Source organism: Vanellus vanellus (genome assembly GCF_965231255.1).
Source record: "Vanellus vanellus genome assembly, chromosome: 12".
NCBI lineage: Eukaryota > Metazoa > Chordata > Aves > Charadriiformes > Charadriidae > Vanellus > Vanellus vanellus.
The window spans coordinates 3,715,609-3,736,629 of NC_138917.1; the positions used below are offsets into that span (position 1 = coordinate 3,715,609).

Sequence of the window (21,021 nt, forward strand, 5' to 3'; positions counted from 1 at the left end):
GCTGGGTGGAGGACAGTTGCCCACGCAAACGTGACGGTTTGTGCACTCTGTGGATCAGAGTGGACCCGCTTCCGTCCCTTTCTACTTTTAGTTCAAGGATCTTGGGCATTGCTAACGGGGATGCTTTTAAACTCGAGAGGGACATCCTCTGCGTACGTGTTTTGCCACTGAGAAGTTTGCAGACGTAAAAAGTATGAAAATTGACAGATGAAGCTATTTCATCTTGACAGAGTCTTCATCCACGAGTGAAATCTGGATCAGCTTAGTGAGGATTCCTTAATTTGTTTGAATAGGTATGCTTAGGGTGAGTTTTATTTACAGGGAAAACACTTAGCGTAGAGTGAAACTTCACTGAAAAGCTTGCACTAACAACATAGTGCAATGTATTCAGTGTGGTGGGCAGTACAAGCCGTAGATAAAATTCCCTCTCCATCTCTCTCTCTTTCTCAACAATAAATTTCATCGCAGTCACGAGAACCCTAATAGGCGGCGGATATCCCCTTGTTTGGAGGTTTCCAAACAAGTTGGGTCTCTCTTGTGTTTAGTAAATTAATTTTTTAAATGAATTCTCATCAAGTTTCTAATTATAATATCTTTAAATGTAATGTTTGTATTTCTGATGAAAGACAAACATTTTGGGGACAGTCACAAGGGACATGAATAATTTCTTTAGAAGCTTATCTAATTAATTACATTTCTCTGTAATGTCTTTAAAATTTGAACGGCCATCATTTCATTAATTTAGATAAAAGTAAATCTTTAGCATTTAAATATGACACTAGTACTGAGAATTTTGATAAGCCCAAGATTCATTGTCTGTATTTTTATTAAGTTAAAATAAAAAAAGGGTTTAAAATGTTTGGGAGTCATGATTTGCCTATTAACTTTTACTTGATTTCAAATACATTGTTATTTCATGGCATAAGTGTTCGCCTCACCTGTTAATAAGGGAGACCATATGATGCCAAACGGACATCAATATTACTCATGATATTTTGGTGGAGATTTCTTTTCCTTCTGTAACATGTTTCCTTCTGAACTAAGACTTTTGGCTCCTTCAAATAGGGAGCATTTAAAGTCTGATATCTTGTAATCTTCCATGTCCTATACAGGTGGGATTTTAATTTTTCAGGCTATCCAGCAAACATAAAGGCTTTGTGTATAGCGCTAGTACGTTTAGTGATAGCCTGGTTCAGTCAGACCCAGAGTTCGATTCACACAGTGCGCAGTTCTTCAAATCGTTGAGGATATAAACAAGATAAAATACTATGGTTGTAAAATAATACTAGGAGATGGATTTTGAAACTGGTATTTAGTTACTTGTAGAGGTATGCACGTGCTGTAGAGCAGTGTTTTAAACTCATCAGATCAGCTTGCCACCTCAGTTTAAACGGAATTTGTGGTTTTGCTCTTGGGGAAAAAATAATCCAAAATATTTATGAATAATCTCTTAAAATAAATTAGCTACACTGAATTGAAGGAAAGACACCAGAAATTGACTGTGAAACCTACTCAAAGGAGAATGCGAACTGTTGGCTTAGCTTTTCTTTCCTTACAGCTTAACAAGGTTATTCTACTCTGTACGGTGATAAACACTTTTATGCAAAATATGCAAAATATATTATAAATAATGAGGCTTTATTTCGGTGAAGAAATAAGTTCACAGGTCATATTTTCGGTCAGTGGCAGATGAATCAAAGAGCTTTAATAGTCCAAAGTTCTATCTGGTTTTCCCTATGTCAATCTACCATCTATCTTTCTCACGGTGTGGGTCTCCGCATTAATCGTATTTGTAATGAAGAAATAATAGATGTGCAGTCAGAACAACTAATAGAGTAAAATGCTCTGTGCTCTGCCAAAGATAAACAAAGAAATAAATCTATGCTGTTTACAGCCTTCCCTTTTCCATGTATAATGGACTTTATCAATAAAACAATACAAACTTCATCAAAGAAAAATCTTACCAATTTACTCCAAGAAAGGTCTTCATTGAGCTAATCTCCAACAAATGCTGTCTGCAGTAGGGAGCTATTTATTCTTCTCAACCATAAAATACTGGCCATCCTTCTTTATCTCATGCTTCAACTCCACGATCCCTTACAGATAAGACAACGCAATTAAGCAAGGACAGAAGACAGGAAGGGTGTGGTTCCTCTGTAAGCGTTTATGTACCCGTCCCACGTTCGATACGTTACCTTCTGTGCTTTCATTTCTTTTCTTAGGGAACCACAGTCAGGTGTCCCGGGTGCCTGTTGCCATCAAAGTTCTTGACGTAAATGATAACGCTCCTGAGTTTGCATCAGAGCATGAAGCCTTTTTATGCGAGAATGGGAAGCCTGGACAAGTAAGTACCTCCGTGGTTTTATGTTGTGTCCTTTGGTGCGTGAGAATGGGGTGCAGTTTCTCCCCGTCGTCTTCTCTTATCTTTATTCCCCAAATATGTGTCTGTGTGTTCATGCTAACGACTCTGAACATTCATTTAAGGTAAACCTATGATCCTATTCTGTGGTACATCTGTTTATATGTATGGACATGCATATTTTTTGAAAGTATAGGTTTTAAATTAAAGGTAGGTATCTTGGGACAATATCCAGAAAAAATGCTGAGTGTCTTTAAGCTCCTGCTGTTTGCACTGTGTTTGATGGAGCGCATCACTTCATAGGTTCATGGGTGCCAATAAGTAAACGTATAATCCAACTTGAATTCCAGTTCAGTTATCAAACTATATTGCATCTGCTCCCAGGTATAACTTAGAAGAAACACTTAAAACAATAAAACTATTTCCCCTTACCCATGTGTCAATTATAATCTCTATCTATTTAGTTCTTACTCACTTCTCTATGACAATTGCAAAAAAACCCAAGAAAGCAAAGCAGAACTTGATGGAAAGTCAAGTGAATCGTAACTGTATGTAAGATATCTGAAGAGGGATGGGGTGTTGGAGAAGGGGAGTTCAAGTTTTTGTTATACTCACAAAAAAAAAAAAAAAGAAAGAGACTTAACAGGTTATTTGCTTCTTGATTTAATGAAATAAAAGGGTTGGCAAAGGAATTTACACAACACTCTGCAAGCTGAAATAACCCATATAGCCTTTCTGAAAGAAAATGAAACAGATTTGTTAAAAGGCATCCATTTTGAAGCACAAATGCGCAGAAAGAGGGAAGAGTGTCTCATATGCCACATAAATGACAAAATAAAGATTCAAGAAAATGTACAGACTTTTAGAAAGTAATGCAGTGTAAATGAGATTTAACTTTTTAACTAGCTTGAGAAACACTGTATGTTACAACAATTCACTGTTTTTAAACTTTCTAATTTATTTCTAGATTGTGACATTTTATTTAAATAAACAGCAGCTGACAGCATGACACCAGTCTCGTTAATCCAACTATGCCTGTGTCTCATGTGGGTGTTAGGCATTAAAGTCACTATTCTCCAAAGAAGGTTACCTGACAACAGAACTAGAAATTATTTTCTTTTAGTAGCATTTAAATGACAACCTATGTAGTAGTGTATGACAACCTACCTCTGCCATGGCTGGATTGTTACAGAAGATGATTTGATTTCTAGCACCCCTTCTTGTTTATTAAAAAGGTGTCAAAAACGTGTCATTTAAGAAATGAGAATTCTCTCTAACCGCTGAAGAGCAGATCATTGAAATGTGCCCTTATGGGCAGACAGTTATGTTACTGTTGGTATTTAAGTTGTTCTAGCTCAGAGTGGATTTCTGTTTAGCTCAGGGTGGATTTCAGATGCGGAGTAGTTACATTTTCTGGGATTTATTAAATTCTAATGAGTATACCTTGATCCAGGGCTCAGTGCACTTCCCTGAAATCAGAAAGCGGTGTTGCACGGTGTTTTCTGAATATATGTATGTAGATATTTCTATCAAATTTCAGGTGGTTTAAGAGATGGTGAAAAATGTTCACATTTTGTTTTGGAATAAAACAATAAGATTAAGAGTCAGCTGGTAAAAGGGGCTTTTGTTTAAGCACTCACAGAAAACTTTCATTAAACCATGATATTCTTCATCTTACCATCACCTTTTACACTCTTGATCTGATGGCAGATGTCACTCTTGAACATGAATCCCTGTGTGAACTTTACAGATGGTTATTAAATATTTGACTGCCAGTGTGGATGAGGTGGCACTGATCCTGCAATTTATTCTGTGTTTTAAACAAATACCATTATTGGAACAGTAACCAGTCCAGAATAATCACCAAGGTTAGGTTCTAAATTTAAGTCGTCATTCAAAAATTATCTGTCTGCTCCTGTAAAGATTTTAATATCTACACTACCTGATTGGTTTCTCTTTAGCTTATTATTCTATATTCAATTTTTGGAAGAAATCATATTAATCAGTCAACATGTAGAATTCAAAAAATTAAATATGTCTCGCATATGAATTAGCTAATATGAGAAAGACATTACTCACTTACTCGGTAGCACAAGCCTAACTCGGATCGTTCTCCAAAGTTTAAACTTCAATGTTACATGAGCAGGAAAGGCGCAATTGTGTTATGGTATTCCAATCTATTTACTTTTGCAGTTCAACTTAAATCTAAGTTTAAATCAAATTTGAATTACCATAAGGGAGATTACATTTGAACCTTTTATGAAACCTTATTTGCAGCCCCTAAATACATTGAACCATCTATTCCAGTTCGGTTTCTAAGTGTTCTATTTTGGGTTCTGATATAATTGCAAGTGGCAAGTGCAGCTGCTGGTGATGTGACAGAATGTATTAAAAACTGTTGATGTATAACATTGCCAGATGCATTTTCTTTGCTTTAACCTACCTCTAACGGTAGAGGTAGAGCTAGTAGGAGAGGAAAGGGAGAGGAGGAGGAAATGTATTTGTCCACGCACATATTTATGTGCTCCTTGCACATTTTTACAAACAACAGAATGGTGCCAGAAATGTTTTTTTGTCAGTTTTAGGAAGAAAAAAAAAAAAAAGATTTGAACGTACTGTTATAGTACCTCAAACCATAAACCAGCTCACGCCTTTCCCTATTATTTCTTTTTTTGCATAGTTCCCCTTACATTAGAACATTCAGGGTTTTGCTGGCTGTAGCTGTACAGTTGATTGTTCTCCAGCCCAGCCGAACTATTTGTTTACGCTCCTAAAGCAGAACATCTGTATTGTTGAGTAAGAAAAGTGCCTCCCTTGCTGTTCCCCAGTCCACACCCAGACTTTGCCAGTGAAGTGCTGTTTCCTCAAAACACAGCTACAAAATTTTCAAACGGTTAAGTAGCGCAGACAGCGATGTGTCAGCGCTCAAGCCAGTGTTCAAACTAGAGCAATAGAAAACTGAGTACAATGTTCTTCCAGTCTCTCGCAATTTGTGTCTATTTTATTCAGTCCTCCTAATAGAATTGGCTTTTTCTAATGGTAGGAATCTTAAGATAGATCTTTGTCTCTCTGAAGAGTCAAAGCTCATTCAAATGGCAAAGTGCAGGTTCCAGCAGTAAAGGGCTGGCTCTAGCTGAAAAGGCAAAGTTAAAATTGCGCTGCGACAAGTCTACTGCTTATAGTATTACGAGTCTGCAAAGTAATCCAGAAATAACCATGAGCACCAATGTAACTCCAAATTTTTTTCCCAGTCGGAAGAACAGCTTTAATAAAAGTAGGGAACAGTTTGCTAATGCTGAGGAACCGTTCTAAGTTAGGTTAAGTTGCATTGCAGGGAAAGGCTTTTAAACAGTATCATAGATTAAAGTCATACATGGATAGTTACGATACATTGATAAGAACTCTGTTTTGCTCTTTATGCCTCTACTTCATTCATTATGATTATACTGGTAATCTTTTATAAATACTATTTCAGGCGTATGTGGCTTTGTAGCAATGCAATACAAACCTGCAGACTGTAAAGCCGAGTTGTCCTAGGGGATCGTTTAACTATTAATTTCAATCCAGAGCTGCCTGTTAAGCAAAATATGCCGATTTACTATGTTTCTACTAAATGTATGTACAGAATCAAATATATGCATGAATTTTTAATACAACATCAAAGTTGCAATTTTACATGGAGGAATTTCAGAATTTTCAAGACCCAACACCCAAAGGGTTATTAGCTTTCACTGTAGTGCTTATGGATACACAGTGAAAAGATCAGTTCTCGTTTCTGTTATTATTAGTATTGACCGATTTTGTTATATGGAACACCTTTGTTATGCATGTTATTACTAGGAAAGAAAAAACATTTCTAGTGATAGGTAAGGCTGGTCAGCCCTGGAAAAGTCTCTACCATGGTATGGGCCACAAATTAAGAGTTGGAGAATGACTTCACTAGTGTTCCGTTACATGACCGCGCAACCCTGAGCAATAAAGTATGTTCATCAGCATACTAATAAAAAATGTGGCAATGAGAGTTACTGGACTTTTTTCACCCCTATGGAGTAAAAGATACAGCAGCTTTGTATCACTGTATATATGTTAGGCTTTTTTTCTTTCTTTTAAAGAGCTTATTTTAATGCAAATGCACAAAGAAATAAGGTTGCTATGGGAACACTAACTCTTAATTCCTTGATGTGTGCATGTAACACAACAAATGTGGTATTCCACTAAGCCTGTCTTTTGCATATAATTTTCGGTGCATTTTCAGAGAAAGAATGATTTGGTAAACAATGGAAGGAATGTATGGAAAGAACCGAAATAGAATTTTTTTACATATAATTCTGTAGGACAGTAAGAGGTATCTATGGTTCTGAGGGAGGGGTAGGACAAAGAATATGCCCAGTTTCTATTTCTTGAAAATTTCCAATCTAAATGATATTTTAAGCTTATTTCATAAAATTTCTGCGAGCCGAAAACCCACATTACTAATGCTCTTGGCTATTGGCTTTCAGGTATATTAATTGAAAACCTGGAGACTGTGGACTGAATTTTTACATTCAAGTCTCTTACATAATGCTGGAAAGAATGAACAGTTCTGTAGCCAGTAGAGATAAAATTGCATGACCATCTGATAAACGGCACCTATTATGTGCAGTTGACCTTCCAGACTTCACTGTGCCATTATCCTTTTTCCCTATTGCTTTCCCATTCTAGCAGTGTTTGAAAAATGGAACAATCATAAAATATATCTGTCTAAAGGTACTTGTTCGGGATTCTGTTCTAAATCGCACTTACCTGTGATGCAGAATTACTAGTACCTGCTCCAGCCCTGTGCCCGACGCCCGTGGATAGTTCAGTACCTTACCCCTCTGCAAAGAGAAAGCGGAAAACAATACACATCTGTAAATGGGTGTGTCTCTGCAGCAGGACAGACAACATCTGCTTATATATTTTTCAGCTGTTCATATTTTTTCACACTGCGTAGCTCTCTAGGATCCATTCTGCAGCTCTTAAATTGGAGACCTACTGCTTTAAGCAAAAGCTATGTTAGGCCTTTTTTTGTCCATCTAATACATGTGTTTGAAATCCTATCAATCAAGGTGTCCACCTTGGCAGATGCAGTTATCAAAAAAAAAAAAAACAACAAACTATTTATGTGGTATTTAAACAATCTAAAACTTTTGCCGGTAAATTTTTGATTATAAATCTGACCTATCCAGAATATGATTAGGCAAGGAATTAATTGTCTCAAATTCCTTCCTAGGTTGTCTTACAAATTCTGTATGACTATATCAACACCTGCTCAAACATAATTTCAAATATTTATGTTTTGATGCTGCTCCTTGTGCTTATCTAGTAAGATTTTATTCTTTCTTTGGCTCTAGAAGAACATAGAAGAAAGAATGGGATCTTGACTGTTATCGTATATGTAACATATAGAGATTGGTAGTTATTTCTCTTGTGGAAAAAACAGTATAAAATATTAGTTATTAGCATTTTGTTAGAGAAGCTTTGAAAATTTAAAGTATAAGTCTATGAAGTCGGACAGCATCAGACCATGTTTTCATTTTTTACTCTACTCTTTAAAAATGAAATTTGTAGTGATTCCTGATTTGAATGTAATTGTCCAAGAAATTATTGGTCAGTTGCTTTAGGCATTACAAAAATAACTGCATAAGACAAAAATGTTATTGAATTCAATGGGCATGGGAAAGGTCAATAATTCTCATTAAATTTCTCACAAACCTCATCTAGCATGAGCTAACTACCACTGAAATTCAACTCGGAGTGCAGGATCTGGATCCATAGTTGTCTTTGTTTCTACTTCTCTGGAAAATACTTGGAATCTAAAGTATTTTGAGCACCAAATATTTAAAAAAAAAAAATCAAACCTGGTATTTTTTAAAATAATGTTTCCTCCTTTCATATTTCTGTGAAGTTCTGCATGATTTGAAGATGATCAACTGCAGTATCTTTCCGAGTAATGTTGAAGGTAAAAGAGGTAAACGGAGGTAGATACACTGCAGATACTGCAGTTGGTCATAGGAATCATATGAGGTGCTTCATACAAAGTTATTTGGTTATTCAAAGTTATACAGACTATCCAAACGCTCTCTTCTTTTCTAACCTTAGTATCCTGCATTATTCTGGGAATCATTTGTTAATAATGCTATTTTAAAACAAAGCAATGTTCCTAGTACAGGAATAACCGAAGTTTTATTAAAATTAAGGAAAATATCCAAATATAGACTTAGATATTTTATTGGGTTTTAGATTAGATTATTTATCATATAAAACTTCACACCAAGAGTTAATTTTAAAAATAGTCTTTATTCAATGAAGTAAAAAACAGTGGTGAGGGAAAGGAGAAAAGAAAGATTATGCATTTTGGTCCAGTGAGAAGCATGGCTATATGAATGAAAGACTACCGTATGTGGCACAAGGATTGCGAGGTGATTCGGCAAGAGAAGGGTTAAAGAACGAACCCACCCACCCCCCCACCCCACCCCACCCCACCCCACCCCACCCCACCCCAAAGCTCTACACATCTGATAAGCAGAGACCAGCTGGAGCTTGTGGGCCAAAGATCTTGCTAAGAGGTTAAGGGGTTGCAGGAAGGCGCCACCTGATGAATAGGTCTTAATTGGGACACGCACCTACGGGGGTGATAACAATGGGCTGTGAGACGTGCCAGGAAAGCCCCTAGCGGCGGCCTTCTGATGTTATCTTTAGCCAATTAGAAGTAGTAGGGTTAGCTGTACATGTTTGAAAGAACCAACCAGATTGTAACACAAGCTCTATAGAACCCCTGAAAGTTGTAGAATAAAGGACTTTCTGCTTGCATCAAGCTGCGTCCTGTCTCTCAAATCGCGGCAACCATAGGCATCGTGAGTGTTTCTGAAACACATTTTAGTTTTTTCCTTACTGCTGAATAATAATTTATTACACGCCTAAATCAGCAGCAGTTGTTACTGGCCTCTCTCATGTACCTGTCTCTGCCTCCTTGTTCTGGAAACAGGTTAAGTGGGCCTGATACGGTCCCTGCTCTCCAGGCTTTCAGTCCAAGGTCTCTAGAAGCCTTGCAGGCTTACAAATTAGCATTTTTAATCTGGCATGTAGACAAATGAGAACGTGCCCGATAGAATGGAATGGGTTTTTCAATACCGTATGTTTATCAGGAGTGTGAATACTTAATGAGAGCGTTTTCTGTTGTAGGTAATTCAGATTGTTAGTGCCATTGACAAAGATGATCCTAAAAATGGGCATTATTTCCTGTACAGTCTTCTTCCTGAAATGGTCAACAATCCAAATTTCACCATCAAGAAAAATGAAGGTAAATATAAAACATGTATAATGTGTATCTGAACAACTTCGTTTTGTACTGCTTTGTTGACTTCCAGTTACTTTACCAGTTTGTCCCTCGGGCAATTACAATGTAGATAATATGTTTAATGGTACTTTCATTATTTCTCTTAAGCTATTTCCAATATCTTTACAGTAGATAAGAAGAAAGTAAAATGAATACTGAGTATAGATCTGGAAGCCAGCTCACTGGCTTAAATAAAATGAAAGGATGGATTTACTGCCTGTTTTATTTCTATTAACTTGAAATTTCAGAGATATGCTGTAAGATGAAAATCTGAAACTATGTCGATAAATTAATGTTGATTCTACATTGACTGGATATAGATGGGAGCATAAAATTAAGTATCTGCTAAATCCCCCAAAGGAAACACCTTTTAAGTCTGCTTGCTGTGTGTATAAAGGTTCCAAAGTATTCCAGTTAGGCACTTTTGCTAGAAAGCAAAATCTGCAGGGTCAGCAAAGCCCAGAAGGGCACTTTGTATCACTCAGCTTTAGAGCACTTCTGGAAGGGCATAGTGTCATTTTGTAGTACTATAGAAATGGAATTTCATGCGTGATTGGAAAAAAAGACCCATTAAATATTGTTGAGCAATAAATTTACACTGATCCTTTTCTTTGGCACACAGATATATTTGAAGGTCATGTGGGGAAGAGCTAGGAATGATCACAAGAATGCTATACGTAGTGCTTTATGTATCTGCACTTACTTGAATATTCAGCAAAGTTTTTCCATCTTGGCTTTTTTTTTAATGAAACACTACTCTGTCAGGAATTTTAGTCAAATTCAGTTTCTTATTTCTCTTATTTGAAAAGATAATGAAGGAAAACCCTCTTTAGTCCATTCCTAATAGGAAGACGTATGTGTGAGGCGTATGTGTGTGAGTGTAAAAGTAATACACGAAAATGTCAAATGAAGAGAAAATGCTGTTTTCATTTTTTTATTGTAGCGGTTCAACCAAGAAGAATGTTGGCACCATTTTGTTAAATTATACTATAAAAACCTAAATTCTTAAATCTGCTTAAATATATCCTGAATTTTACTTTTCATTACAGATGTTTTTCTCTTTCAGCACTCACAAAGCGTGTCTCTACTTATATTTGTACTTTCATGTAGAAAATAAGTCTCTGTATGTTTTCTGCACTCACAGGAGAAGATAAAACAAACCTCTTCAAAATGCATTTCATAATCATCAGTAGTGTAACACAGATTGAATTAAGCATCCTAAACGTGAGGTGGTTTGCTTTTCACAGCATGACAATGTAAAAAAGGTCTTAGCGTTTCTCTTCATGTTTAAATACTTAGCTCACATCACTAATTAGCCTTGTCCTTCCAATCTGTTACCCATTTAAGACCTACTCTTACTCCCAGTCACAGCCAATGGCAAAATGACTCCTGATCTAAATGGGAGTGAGGAACCTTTCTATATAACATGATTTAGAAAAACAAGTCCAATTTTATATCTTGAAATTAAAAATCCACTTGAAGAGACTTTTCTGGTTTAATCTTCCGGTATCCAAGAATAAAATTCCACTCTGCGTACCATCCTTTTCTATCAAGATTGCCCAGCCAGGGATGCAGTCCATGGCTGTTGCTAGAACACGATCTCCCACAGGAAGCAAATATTCCTGTCAAAGCCAAAATCGGGGTATAATTTGGTTGAGGTGAGGTTTCGTGTCATTTAAACATCATAAATCTTTAGTGAGGCTTTATTTAGTTATGCCACTTAAACAATGAACTTGACCATGACTTTGTCTTGCATATATCTGCTAGATAAGCATGAGTGATTGCTCTTGTTGGAAAAACTCCAGTATTCCTAAAAACCTGAACTCACAAGTCGAATTTCTCCTTACTCATACTAATGAGTGTCCGGGCTGTCCAAGAGCCAGTTTGGTGCAGTTTATTAGAAGCAATTTAAGAAAAGGACTATAATAAACCCTACTCTCATTTCTGAGGAATTGTGTTTCAGACCAGTGCACAGCCCGCTCAGGTTTGGAATGGAAAACCATTTCCTCATATTGGTGGGCAGAATCCTTGACGCCTTCCTGACCATGACCCAACTTCCTCCCATATTGCTGGCCCTGCCGAATTCCTCGAGGCAGCAGAGACTGCCTTGATGGCTGCTGAAGAAATGTGATCCTTTTATGGATATTATAAATGGACTGCAGTTTCTCAGTAAACCTAATATAGAAACCCAATCTTTTATTTGCTAGATTTAGTATTTTTTTTCTTTATTTAAATGATTTTTCATTTCTTACCTTTCTCCAAAACTCTGAAGTGCAGAGATAAACAGAAGTACCCCTCCTCAAGAGGGCTTGTGGAATTATATGACCCTTTGGGATTCTTCTTTTGCGCTTTAGGTAACATTGTGGTATTTGGCATTTGCTTCTCTCCTTCATGAAGTAATGACATTATCTGAGCTGGTGGCACTAGTATGCAAACAACGCAGTTTGGCATCTGCCATGGGAGAAAGCTGTGATGTTCTGTTTCTGTCCCTCATGCTAAAGAATATATAAGATGCATGTATTTTGGAATTTTCTCTTGCTATATGGAACATAAGCATAACCATTAATTAATTTCGTTTGTTGCCTGTAGGCTAATTCTATTGTTTGAACTTTCCAGATTGCCCTACAGGAAGTTGACATGATACTTCAGTAATTAACTGTGCTGCCCAAATATCCTACAAATATTATGATCGGCTACGTTGTTATTTTCAAATATGTTTAGCTGAGTGACACAACAGTATATCTTCATCAGAAACCACAAAAAAACCCCACTTCTGCTAAGATTGCGTTATGTATTGTAGAAATTATCCTGTGATCATAGCAGAATCTGTTCCTTGAAATGATAGCCCGGTATCCTTTATTTGTTTGGTTTGTTAAATTTGCATGTTTACAATCCCTTCTGATTCCCCAAAAGATGCCTAAAATTGTAGAGGCTGTAGTGCCTTCCTGATGTAAGTAATGTAAAAATGTAAATTTAAATGTCATCCTACATCTAAATGAATGCCTTTGGAGCACCTCTTAGAAATCTTCATTTTTCATATCTCCTGGTCTGTTCTTTCTGTTCTTTTCCGATCTCAAATGTCTGTTACTGAATAGTTTTCCGCGGCTTCGTGCTTTGGCTAAATGGGCAGCTATGGATACTGACCAGTAAAGCAGTCCTACTCTCACAAACTCTAATGCAAGGAACCCCGGTCAGTTAGATTGCCAGATGCATAAACATTTATCCCTTCACAAGAGAAATAATAAATTTATGTAACGAAAATATAAGAAGTCAATGCATATGAAAATCATGTAATGTTTTCTGTGTTAGTCCTGGTGGCTGAACCTGTGACTCCATGACGTAACAAATTCTTGACTGCATAAACTCCTGCAGACTGACCTGTCACGTGTCTTTGTGCTGGCTGGCTGCAGAGGAGCAGAAATGCAAAAAATGAAAGTACGTGTTTGGGGTAATGTTTCTGACACTTCAAACCAGAAAAAAACCCTGAAACTTCAGATGAAAATATCGGATGTTTAGGCAGGTGTGGATACGCTCTGGCAATGTGTTGCAGATTCTTTGGCTGAATGGAATTAACCCTTCCAAAAAGCTGTAGGATCACAAGAAATGGCAAAAAACTGACAGGAATTTAGACAACTGATAAGGATTTTGTACTGTCACGGCATCAGTAAATTGAAATGAGACCTCTGGAAATGGAATTAGCATTTGTTGACAGTCTTTTTTCAGGTGAGTGGTCTTCACAAAGCATTACCTAAAATCTAATGCCAGTACCTGGAGCGTCTCCTGCATGCCGAACAACGCGCTTGCAGCAATACCTGCTTTCAGCGTTGAATGCCTAATGTTCTTATGGTTTCCTTAGGTTGTTCAAGTGAGAACAGTATTTTGCGATAAAAGCGTTTTCACAGATGTAAACCTTTTGATATGCTGCCAATGCAATTTTTACTTTCAAAAAATAGCAAATACATCTTTGCCATAAAGTAAAGAGACTTAAAGTTTTTCCCAAAAGATTTTTCCATTGCTATTCCATTTTTCTTATGCCAAATTCTGTTTCCTAATGGAATAAACCCCAAATCAAATGTTCTACAGTGCCTTTGGATGCGGTAACTCTTCTGAGAGAGGAAATGGTGCATCTGTAGTGTATAAATGCGATGTCACATACCTCTTACTAGGCATTAGGGGGTAGAAGCAGTGACAGGGCTGCCTGGAGCATGGGCAAGCCTTATCTTTGGGCTAAGAGAACCATCTTAATGGCATGCGTTCCTATTCCTGCAGAAGTCCAATAGTCCTCCAAGTAATCAGCGCCCTCTCTCCCCAAAGTATTCAGTGTCTGTCTGGTGATTTCAGCTCTGCATTTGGGCCACACTGATTTCAGTGAGTGCATAGTAAAGAGGTTTTTTTTCTTTTTAAATCGAAGTATTATATGTACTTCAGTGATGAACTGTTCTGTTGGTTCTCTATAATGAACTTCATATTTATTCTCAGCCATGCTTAGTCTATTATACCTATGATACCTATAATAGCTCCAAAAATGCTCATGTTTAAATGTCCATTTCTTTTGTTACTTCCATCTAGCAAGTTTAATCTGTCACTTATGTCCTCATTGTGCTGCCTTGAAAGTGTCGTGTATTCAAAAGGAAATAGCTGGGTATAATCACTTTAATCACAAACTGGCTTGCATGCCTTTGCGTATACTGCACATCTTATTTTTAAATATTTGCTTTTTCTCATCACCTCTTTACCTCTAATAAACAAATATTTCTCAACTATTTAGAAATAGCCAGAGAAGACAATTACAACCTCTCTTTTAGATATCCCAAATAATAAAAATAAATGATCAGTACTAATTCACTTTTGGAAGTACTTCTGTGACACTGTTTTTAACGTAGATTTTTTTTCTACGTCTTTTTCCTGAAAATATTTTTAGCAGCATCTGTCAAATGCATACCTAGAGGGTGAGTCTTTTGTTCCCACAAGAGTAACTCTCATGTGTTAAAATGTGTTTCTTTCCCTGAATCAGTTTCTTTTGGCATTTCCCGATAAGTCTCTCTGCCATTGTCTCAGCTGCCAGCTAAAGCTCCTTCTGTGGTTTTGATTGACTTTTCTTTCCAAATATATACCTCCGAGAGCTAAGAGGTGGCACTGCTATTTCATTGCCCTCCTTCCAGTTTGCCCAATTTCAAAGTTAACCCACTGACCTCAGGTACAAATTGCCTTAGCAAGGACATCATTAAACCCATCATTCCTTGATGGATGTACAACGAACATCTAGAATAACAGTACCCATATGGTCCCTTGGATATGAGCAGTAAATCCTCATTCATTTTTGCAGTTTCATGCAATTTTTCAAGAGCCTTGGGAACTGTTGTGGCCCAGCTGCCATCTACGCCAGAGGGTGTTTCACAATGGCAATTCTTGAGGGAAAGCACATGCTTATATACTTCTAATGTGTTTAATTACCATCCTCGTTCCTTTTATATATCAATAATTAGACTTTCAAAGTACAATTCTAAAACATACCAAATCACATCCTTGTTAAGTGGTTTTCTTGAAAAGTAAAATTTAGTGATGTGATCAGGGACGTGTCTTGCATCCTGTAAGTATTTTTCTACCCTGTCTGTCAATACTAGTGGTATGGAATAACATCTAGAAGACTGCATCTGAAATTGTAAAAGAATATGCTGCATAATCTAGAAAATGGCATTGATTAGCATCTCTCTTAATAGGCATAGTTTTGTCACCAGAAATCACTGGGAATTCTTGCGTAGCAAGGTGTGTTCACTGTGAAAGTAATAGAGTTAAAAATAAATCATTCCAATGTATTAAAAAAACCCCAACAAACACAAACTAACTTATAATCTGGCACTTAGGTGCCAGAATCTGCCATCCACAGGCACGTCATGTTTCTCCAGGAGTGTGCATAGTGTGAAAAAACCTATTATAAATATCATACTATTAATCTTTTTCTCGACACGGCATTAAAACTGGAGCTGTTTAAATAGCAAAGTTCGACATTTTTATAAACTGAGGATACCAGAACAACTTCAGATTATTGATTTTTTTATGAATGATGTAGTTAATAATGAAATTGTTAATATAAAATTATTGAAACATTTCCTCTTAAGTGTGGTTGAAAGATTTTGTTCAATAAGTTCTTTTTTGCTAATGTTATAAATTGTAAGTTACAGAAGTTAAAACAAGAAAGCATAAAGAAGCTGTTGATATTTTGCTGAGCAGAAAGGTCGAAGTTTTATCAAAACAAATCATGTGATAGTTAAGATAGCTAAGCTCCATGAAACATTTTAGTTCTGTGGATTTAGACTATTCTGACATGAAATCATATTTCAGAAAACTCTTTATGTTCTGGATGCGTTCTTACCTTTCTCGGTTAAAAACACAATGTGATTTACAGGCCTGAACTACCACATTCTACTTAATGATCTACAAGTTATAATACACTGCTGGATCCGAGCGCCTTTCTAAGAACGACGTCTCAGGTGTGTCTTGGTCCGTGTGCTGGGAAGCACGTAAGAATTATGATCTGGCTGTGTGGTGATAAGAGAACAGTGGACCACTGGAGCAGGCAGGTAGGGATATCAGGGCCTGAAAAAGGAAAGGGTAGAGTCTAGCTTCTACTCAAATAATATGCGAAAAGTAGTATTCAGCCACTACAAATACTTGTCCTGGAGTGAGCGGTTATGCACTAGGTGGTAAGTGTCGAGTCCATGAAATAATTTGGTTTTGTAACAGAGGAAATGCAGTTCCTTACTTACTATACTTGGGTTTCTTCATCCTTAGTCCTTAGACAATTGACCTGATTGAAACTGCTTTGGATCAGAAACTATGTTAGATCATTCTTTGTGGGAAAAGTAATCAATTTTCTTATTTACATATCTGACAGAATTCTAAGATATAATGTCATCCTGTGAAGTAATAGACTGTGTCTCAAGACTCAAAAAGATGAACCCTTTTCTGCTAGTGACAAAGTGATAAGCAGCGTGAGGTGGAAATTGGTACTATAGATCTTTATTCTCAAATTCTAGAAGTCTGCTAGAATTTCGAGTTAATGATAATACTACCAAGGGACCCCAATACGTTTCGGTAATGCTCAGAAGTTCTGTCTTGCCAGGCACTGAATGCATTTCCATTTCCATTGTGTGATTTCACATTGCAGTTGAAGTAATATATTCAATTCCTTTCTGCTATACCATTTTGTGGTCCTAGCAAAGTTACACTTTTCCATGATACCGTAGTGTTAGTCCAATCTAGTCTGAGAATGTCAGTGGAATATTCTCAGTATATATCTTTCATGCCTGATACCTCTGCTTCCTTTCCCCCTTCTTTCTTTACTGTCATCACTATTGACTATGTTCTGTTACTCCCTGATGTTCTGTTTTTCCGTGATGTTGAATATCAATTGATATCAATTGAGTGCGATTTAAAACAATTTCCCTGGCTTACAAGGATGTGATGTTATTTTCTGAAGTGAAGATTACATGAATGTAGATGGGAATTTTTCCACTCCAATCCTTTGTGTGCCGCTTCCTTCACTGACACCTGCTTCTGCTGTCTTTCCCATCTTTCTTCTTGCATGCGGATCACTGCTCTTTCTGGACTGCCTTCTAATTAGAACCATAGAACAGGTGAAGACTAAGTGCAGTTCCTCTGCAAACATACTTTTTAACCCCATCTGGATGATTTACACCTTCTTACCATGGTTATGTGCTTTTCACCACTTCGATAGGCTAAAGAGATGCATCCTTCTTGGTGCACATAGCCGCTCTAGCTGAAACTGAATGTCAGGAAAATAGAATCAGCTCTTCAAAGGCTAACTCAGCTACCAAGCTCCTCCACACTTTGACCATTCTGTCTGTTCTGTCCATCTGAAACCTTATTCACTCCTCTCCTGTATTCAGGATGCAGGGCTCCAGACAGATTCCCTCTCTCCTCCGCCCTAAGCCAGATGTGATCCATCAAGTCTTCATTCGACTGGACAGGCCAACCTGATGAATGAACCAGCAAAGGAGGGGGCCATCTGGTAAGCCGATTGTCCTCTTCTAGGCATCTTTAGGCTCTTCTTCAGCTCCGCTGTGTTTCCCAGCCGTCTGTACTTTTTATAGTTTTGTAGCTGGCAAAGTGTTTCTCTGGGAGCACTTCTGTTCCAAATGCTATTTAACCTTTCAGTCCTGTTTCAGTTTAGCTCTGTGATGACAACTTCTTTTCAAGCCTCACAAATACAAACTTTCAGACAACTACAGAAGAGCTATATACGCACACTGGAAAATGAGACTCATTTCCGCAGCATCACATCCTTGCAGAGAGAGCCTTTTTTTTTTAATCATATGAATCAATCACAATTACATAGCTATTTCAAGATATTTATATAAACATGACCCAGCTCAAAACAACATTAAATTTGAATGATGAAATACAGGATAATACTGCCTATATGCAGCCTTCCATTATGCATACATGACCAAAGAGCCTTTTACTTCACTCCTTCTTAATTTATTATTTGTGCTGCTAGCAACATAATGTTGCCAAGGCGTCAATTATGTTTCATTTTATAAATCAAACTAATTAAGAACCAGATGCAATCTGAGTGAAAAAGATCTGAGGTCAGTGTTGTGCACCATATGTACGACAGTGCTTACTCATGATGAGGAGATGGATTGGACAGCTGTGAATTTTCGTGCTGTAGGAGTTTCATCATGCTCAAATAGTGTAACATACTTAATCTCTCTTTATCCAGTTTTTTTCTTTAATTTCATAATAAAACTAAAGAAAAAGTGAGCAACGCTGCCATGACTTTTAAAGCCTAAGTAAGGGATAAAAGGTTGTGAAAACAAAACAGAAGAGGAAGAGAATTTGGTCAGTAAATTAGCATGAAAATAAATCTATTTTAGTAATAATATGGAACATGGGTGAAAGAAACACCAGAGATAAGAACAAATTGAATCTTCAGTGTGACTTAATTGCAGACACATAATGGGAAAAATAAACATTAAATCAGGGTCTCAAAACTGACCTGCTTAGCAGACAGAAAGGCATTGTTCTTAATGAGTACAAAACTTCTCAACTAAGTGCTATCAGGACAACCGTACCGTCTCTCTGGAATTTGTCTTCCAATTAAACATTGCTCCAATAACCCTTTAATTTTCAAAGATTCCCCAAGTGCTTTGAAAACATATCTCCTTGAAAGCTAACAGCACCCATGATAATTATATTCTAGGACCTTAAATGTATTTCATAGTAGTATTTATAACTAAATGAATATAGAATATTTGGAGACAAGTTGCCAGATTTTTAAGCAACTATCTTCTGAAAATATGTTAAGAGATTTCTGCCGAAGTACCACTTCTGGTTTCATGGGTGTATCTAATTCCTCCAGGTTTTCTGCAGGAAACAGTTCCTGTAGTGGAAGTATTCACAGCCAATGCACAGACTACGTTTGAGTTCTTGTAAATGGGTTTAATTCACTGAGTAGGAGGAATGATGTCCTAGAGCTGCAGGTTCTAGTAGGGCCTCTGTGCCTTCACCACCTCAATATATTACCTGACAGAGACATGTTGCATCTTAAGAAGTCCCCCTCTGTTTTCACCTCACTGTTAGGTTTTGGTTTCATTTGGTTTGTTTCAAATATTTGGATTTTCTCTATGTACCTGATCAGTAATCATGGCAGAAGACAGTTTTTCTTCTTTTTTTTTGTAAATTTATTCGTTGCTGACATTACAGAATGTTTCTTTGGTTTATCATGTTATAAATGCAGGCTGTTGAGGGGGGATAACAATTAATTTATTAGTTGCTTTAACTGTACTTTTGTCAATTAACAAGAGACTAGATAGGAGTCCCATTTTAAAGTTTCAGTTGTAAAGATTAAAAGAACCCCAACACTCTTCTACTAGAGGAAGAATCTAAACAGGCTAAAGATGAAAAACCATATAAGCAGGAATCCTCACTTATTCGTTGTTGAATTTTCGTTTGATTCGTAAAAATTTCCTTTTGTCATTATAACAGATATAAAGTATACAGACTATTTGCACAAGGTTCCTCCATTAAAAGAGAAGGTATTAATTTTTCACACTTAGCCTCAAGGCTTGTCTGATAAACTACTGCACAACTAACATTACAATGTGAATTAAAAAGACAAATACCATGTTCCAATTTGCATCATGTTTTGGACCAATTACACAAGTGGTGTACAGGAAGGAAGTAATTATTATTGGAATCACAGTCATTCTTGCTACGCTGTGACCATTACATTGATTATTATGTGAACTCTATGTCCATACGTTCTCCCGAACCAGCCTGGTGTGGTCACATTTGTTCCATACCATTTCATTTCCTCCTTACTCCATTTAAGGAGATGACTGTTCAAGAATGGGCTGTATTTCTCTGGCAAGAACAAATATAGCAGTGTCAAACTGAAGGAAATCTGGAATTTTTAATCATTTTGACCAGAGCTTCTCACGTCAAGCTTTAAAGAATAAGGGAGACAAAGCTTTTATTCTGTTGGTTGGAGTTTTTGTGTACTACTTACAGTATTATTCTGATCAGCTTCTGATTTTGTAATTTGTATGGGTGGCCTTGTAAAATGAGTCACTTTGTTGGTCTTCATTTAATTCTATCTAATTAGGAAGTATTATGTTTGGAAAGCATCCAGTAATTAGTGATATATTTATGTAATTATTAGTATTTAATATTTATATAATAAATATGCCTAGAAGGCAAACCATTCAGAGGGCAGAAAAGAGGTAGAGTACATGATTTTACTGAATGCAAAGATCTTACATACTGAGCCAAATGCATAAAATAAATGAAATGCATAAGTTGACCTGTCTAGTCTGGGGAGAGAGTTTGCATATCCTCAAATGATAGGATGTGCGTACTTGGTAATCAGGGCTGATTACGGAGGGAGTGAAGATGGGCCCCTGTTTGAAGTGAGGTAATAAGCCAGCTTGTTAGGGAGAGATAAATAGAAGAACTTCAAGAAAAGGACCAGATGTCTGCTTGATGCTGTTGAAGAGGGAGAGCTATTGGGTCCTTCGAAGATAACACGGATGGATGTGTAGTCAGACTGCAGGGAACCAGGAAAGCAGTGGTAGCTGTATGCCCGTATTAAGATAGCAAAGTCAGATGACCCCAGCTTGCCCTGAACTAATTGTGGGCTCAAGTAAGTAAACGTTTGCTATAGGCTAAGAGCTATGTACATTTTTGAGCAGTATCTGTAACACTATAGTAATTTTTTTCATACATCTCATTCTATAGTAAGACAGAAACCAGGAATAAAGTCTTATCTGTGGAGTTTTGA

General features: G+C 36.9%; 1 protein-coding gene across 1 annotated transcript in view; it reads left to right on the plus strand.

Annotated features, from left to right (window-relative positions):
• The window catches only part of CDH8 (cadherin 8), a gene marked incomplete at its 3' end in the record, with an annotated part of 135,971 nt that overhangs the window by 99,950 nt on the left and 15,000 nt on the right, over window positions 1–21,021 (plus strand). Inside the window, exons 8-9 of the mRNA XM_082489127.1 lie at window positions 2,223–2,344; window positions 9,563–9,680. Coding sequence (XP_082345253.1) covers window positions 2,223–2,344; window positions 9,563–9,680 — 240 coding nt within the window. The remainder of the gene's footprint in view (window positions 1–2,222; window positions 2,345–9,562; window positions 9,681–21,021) is intronic.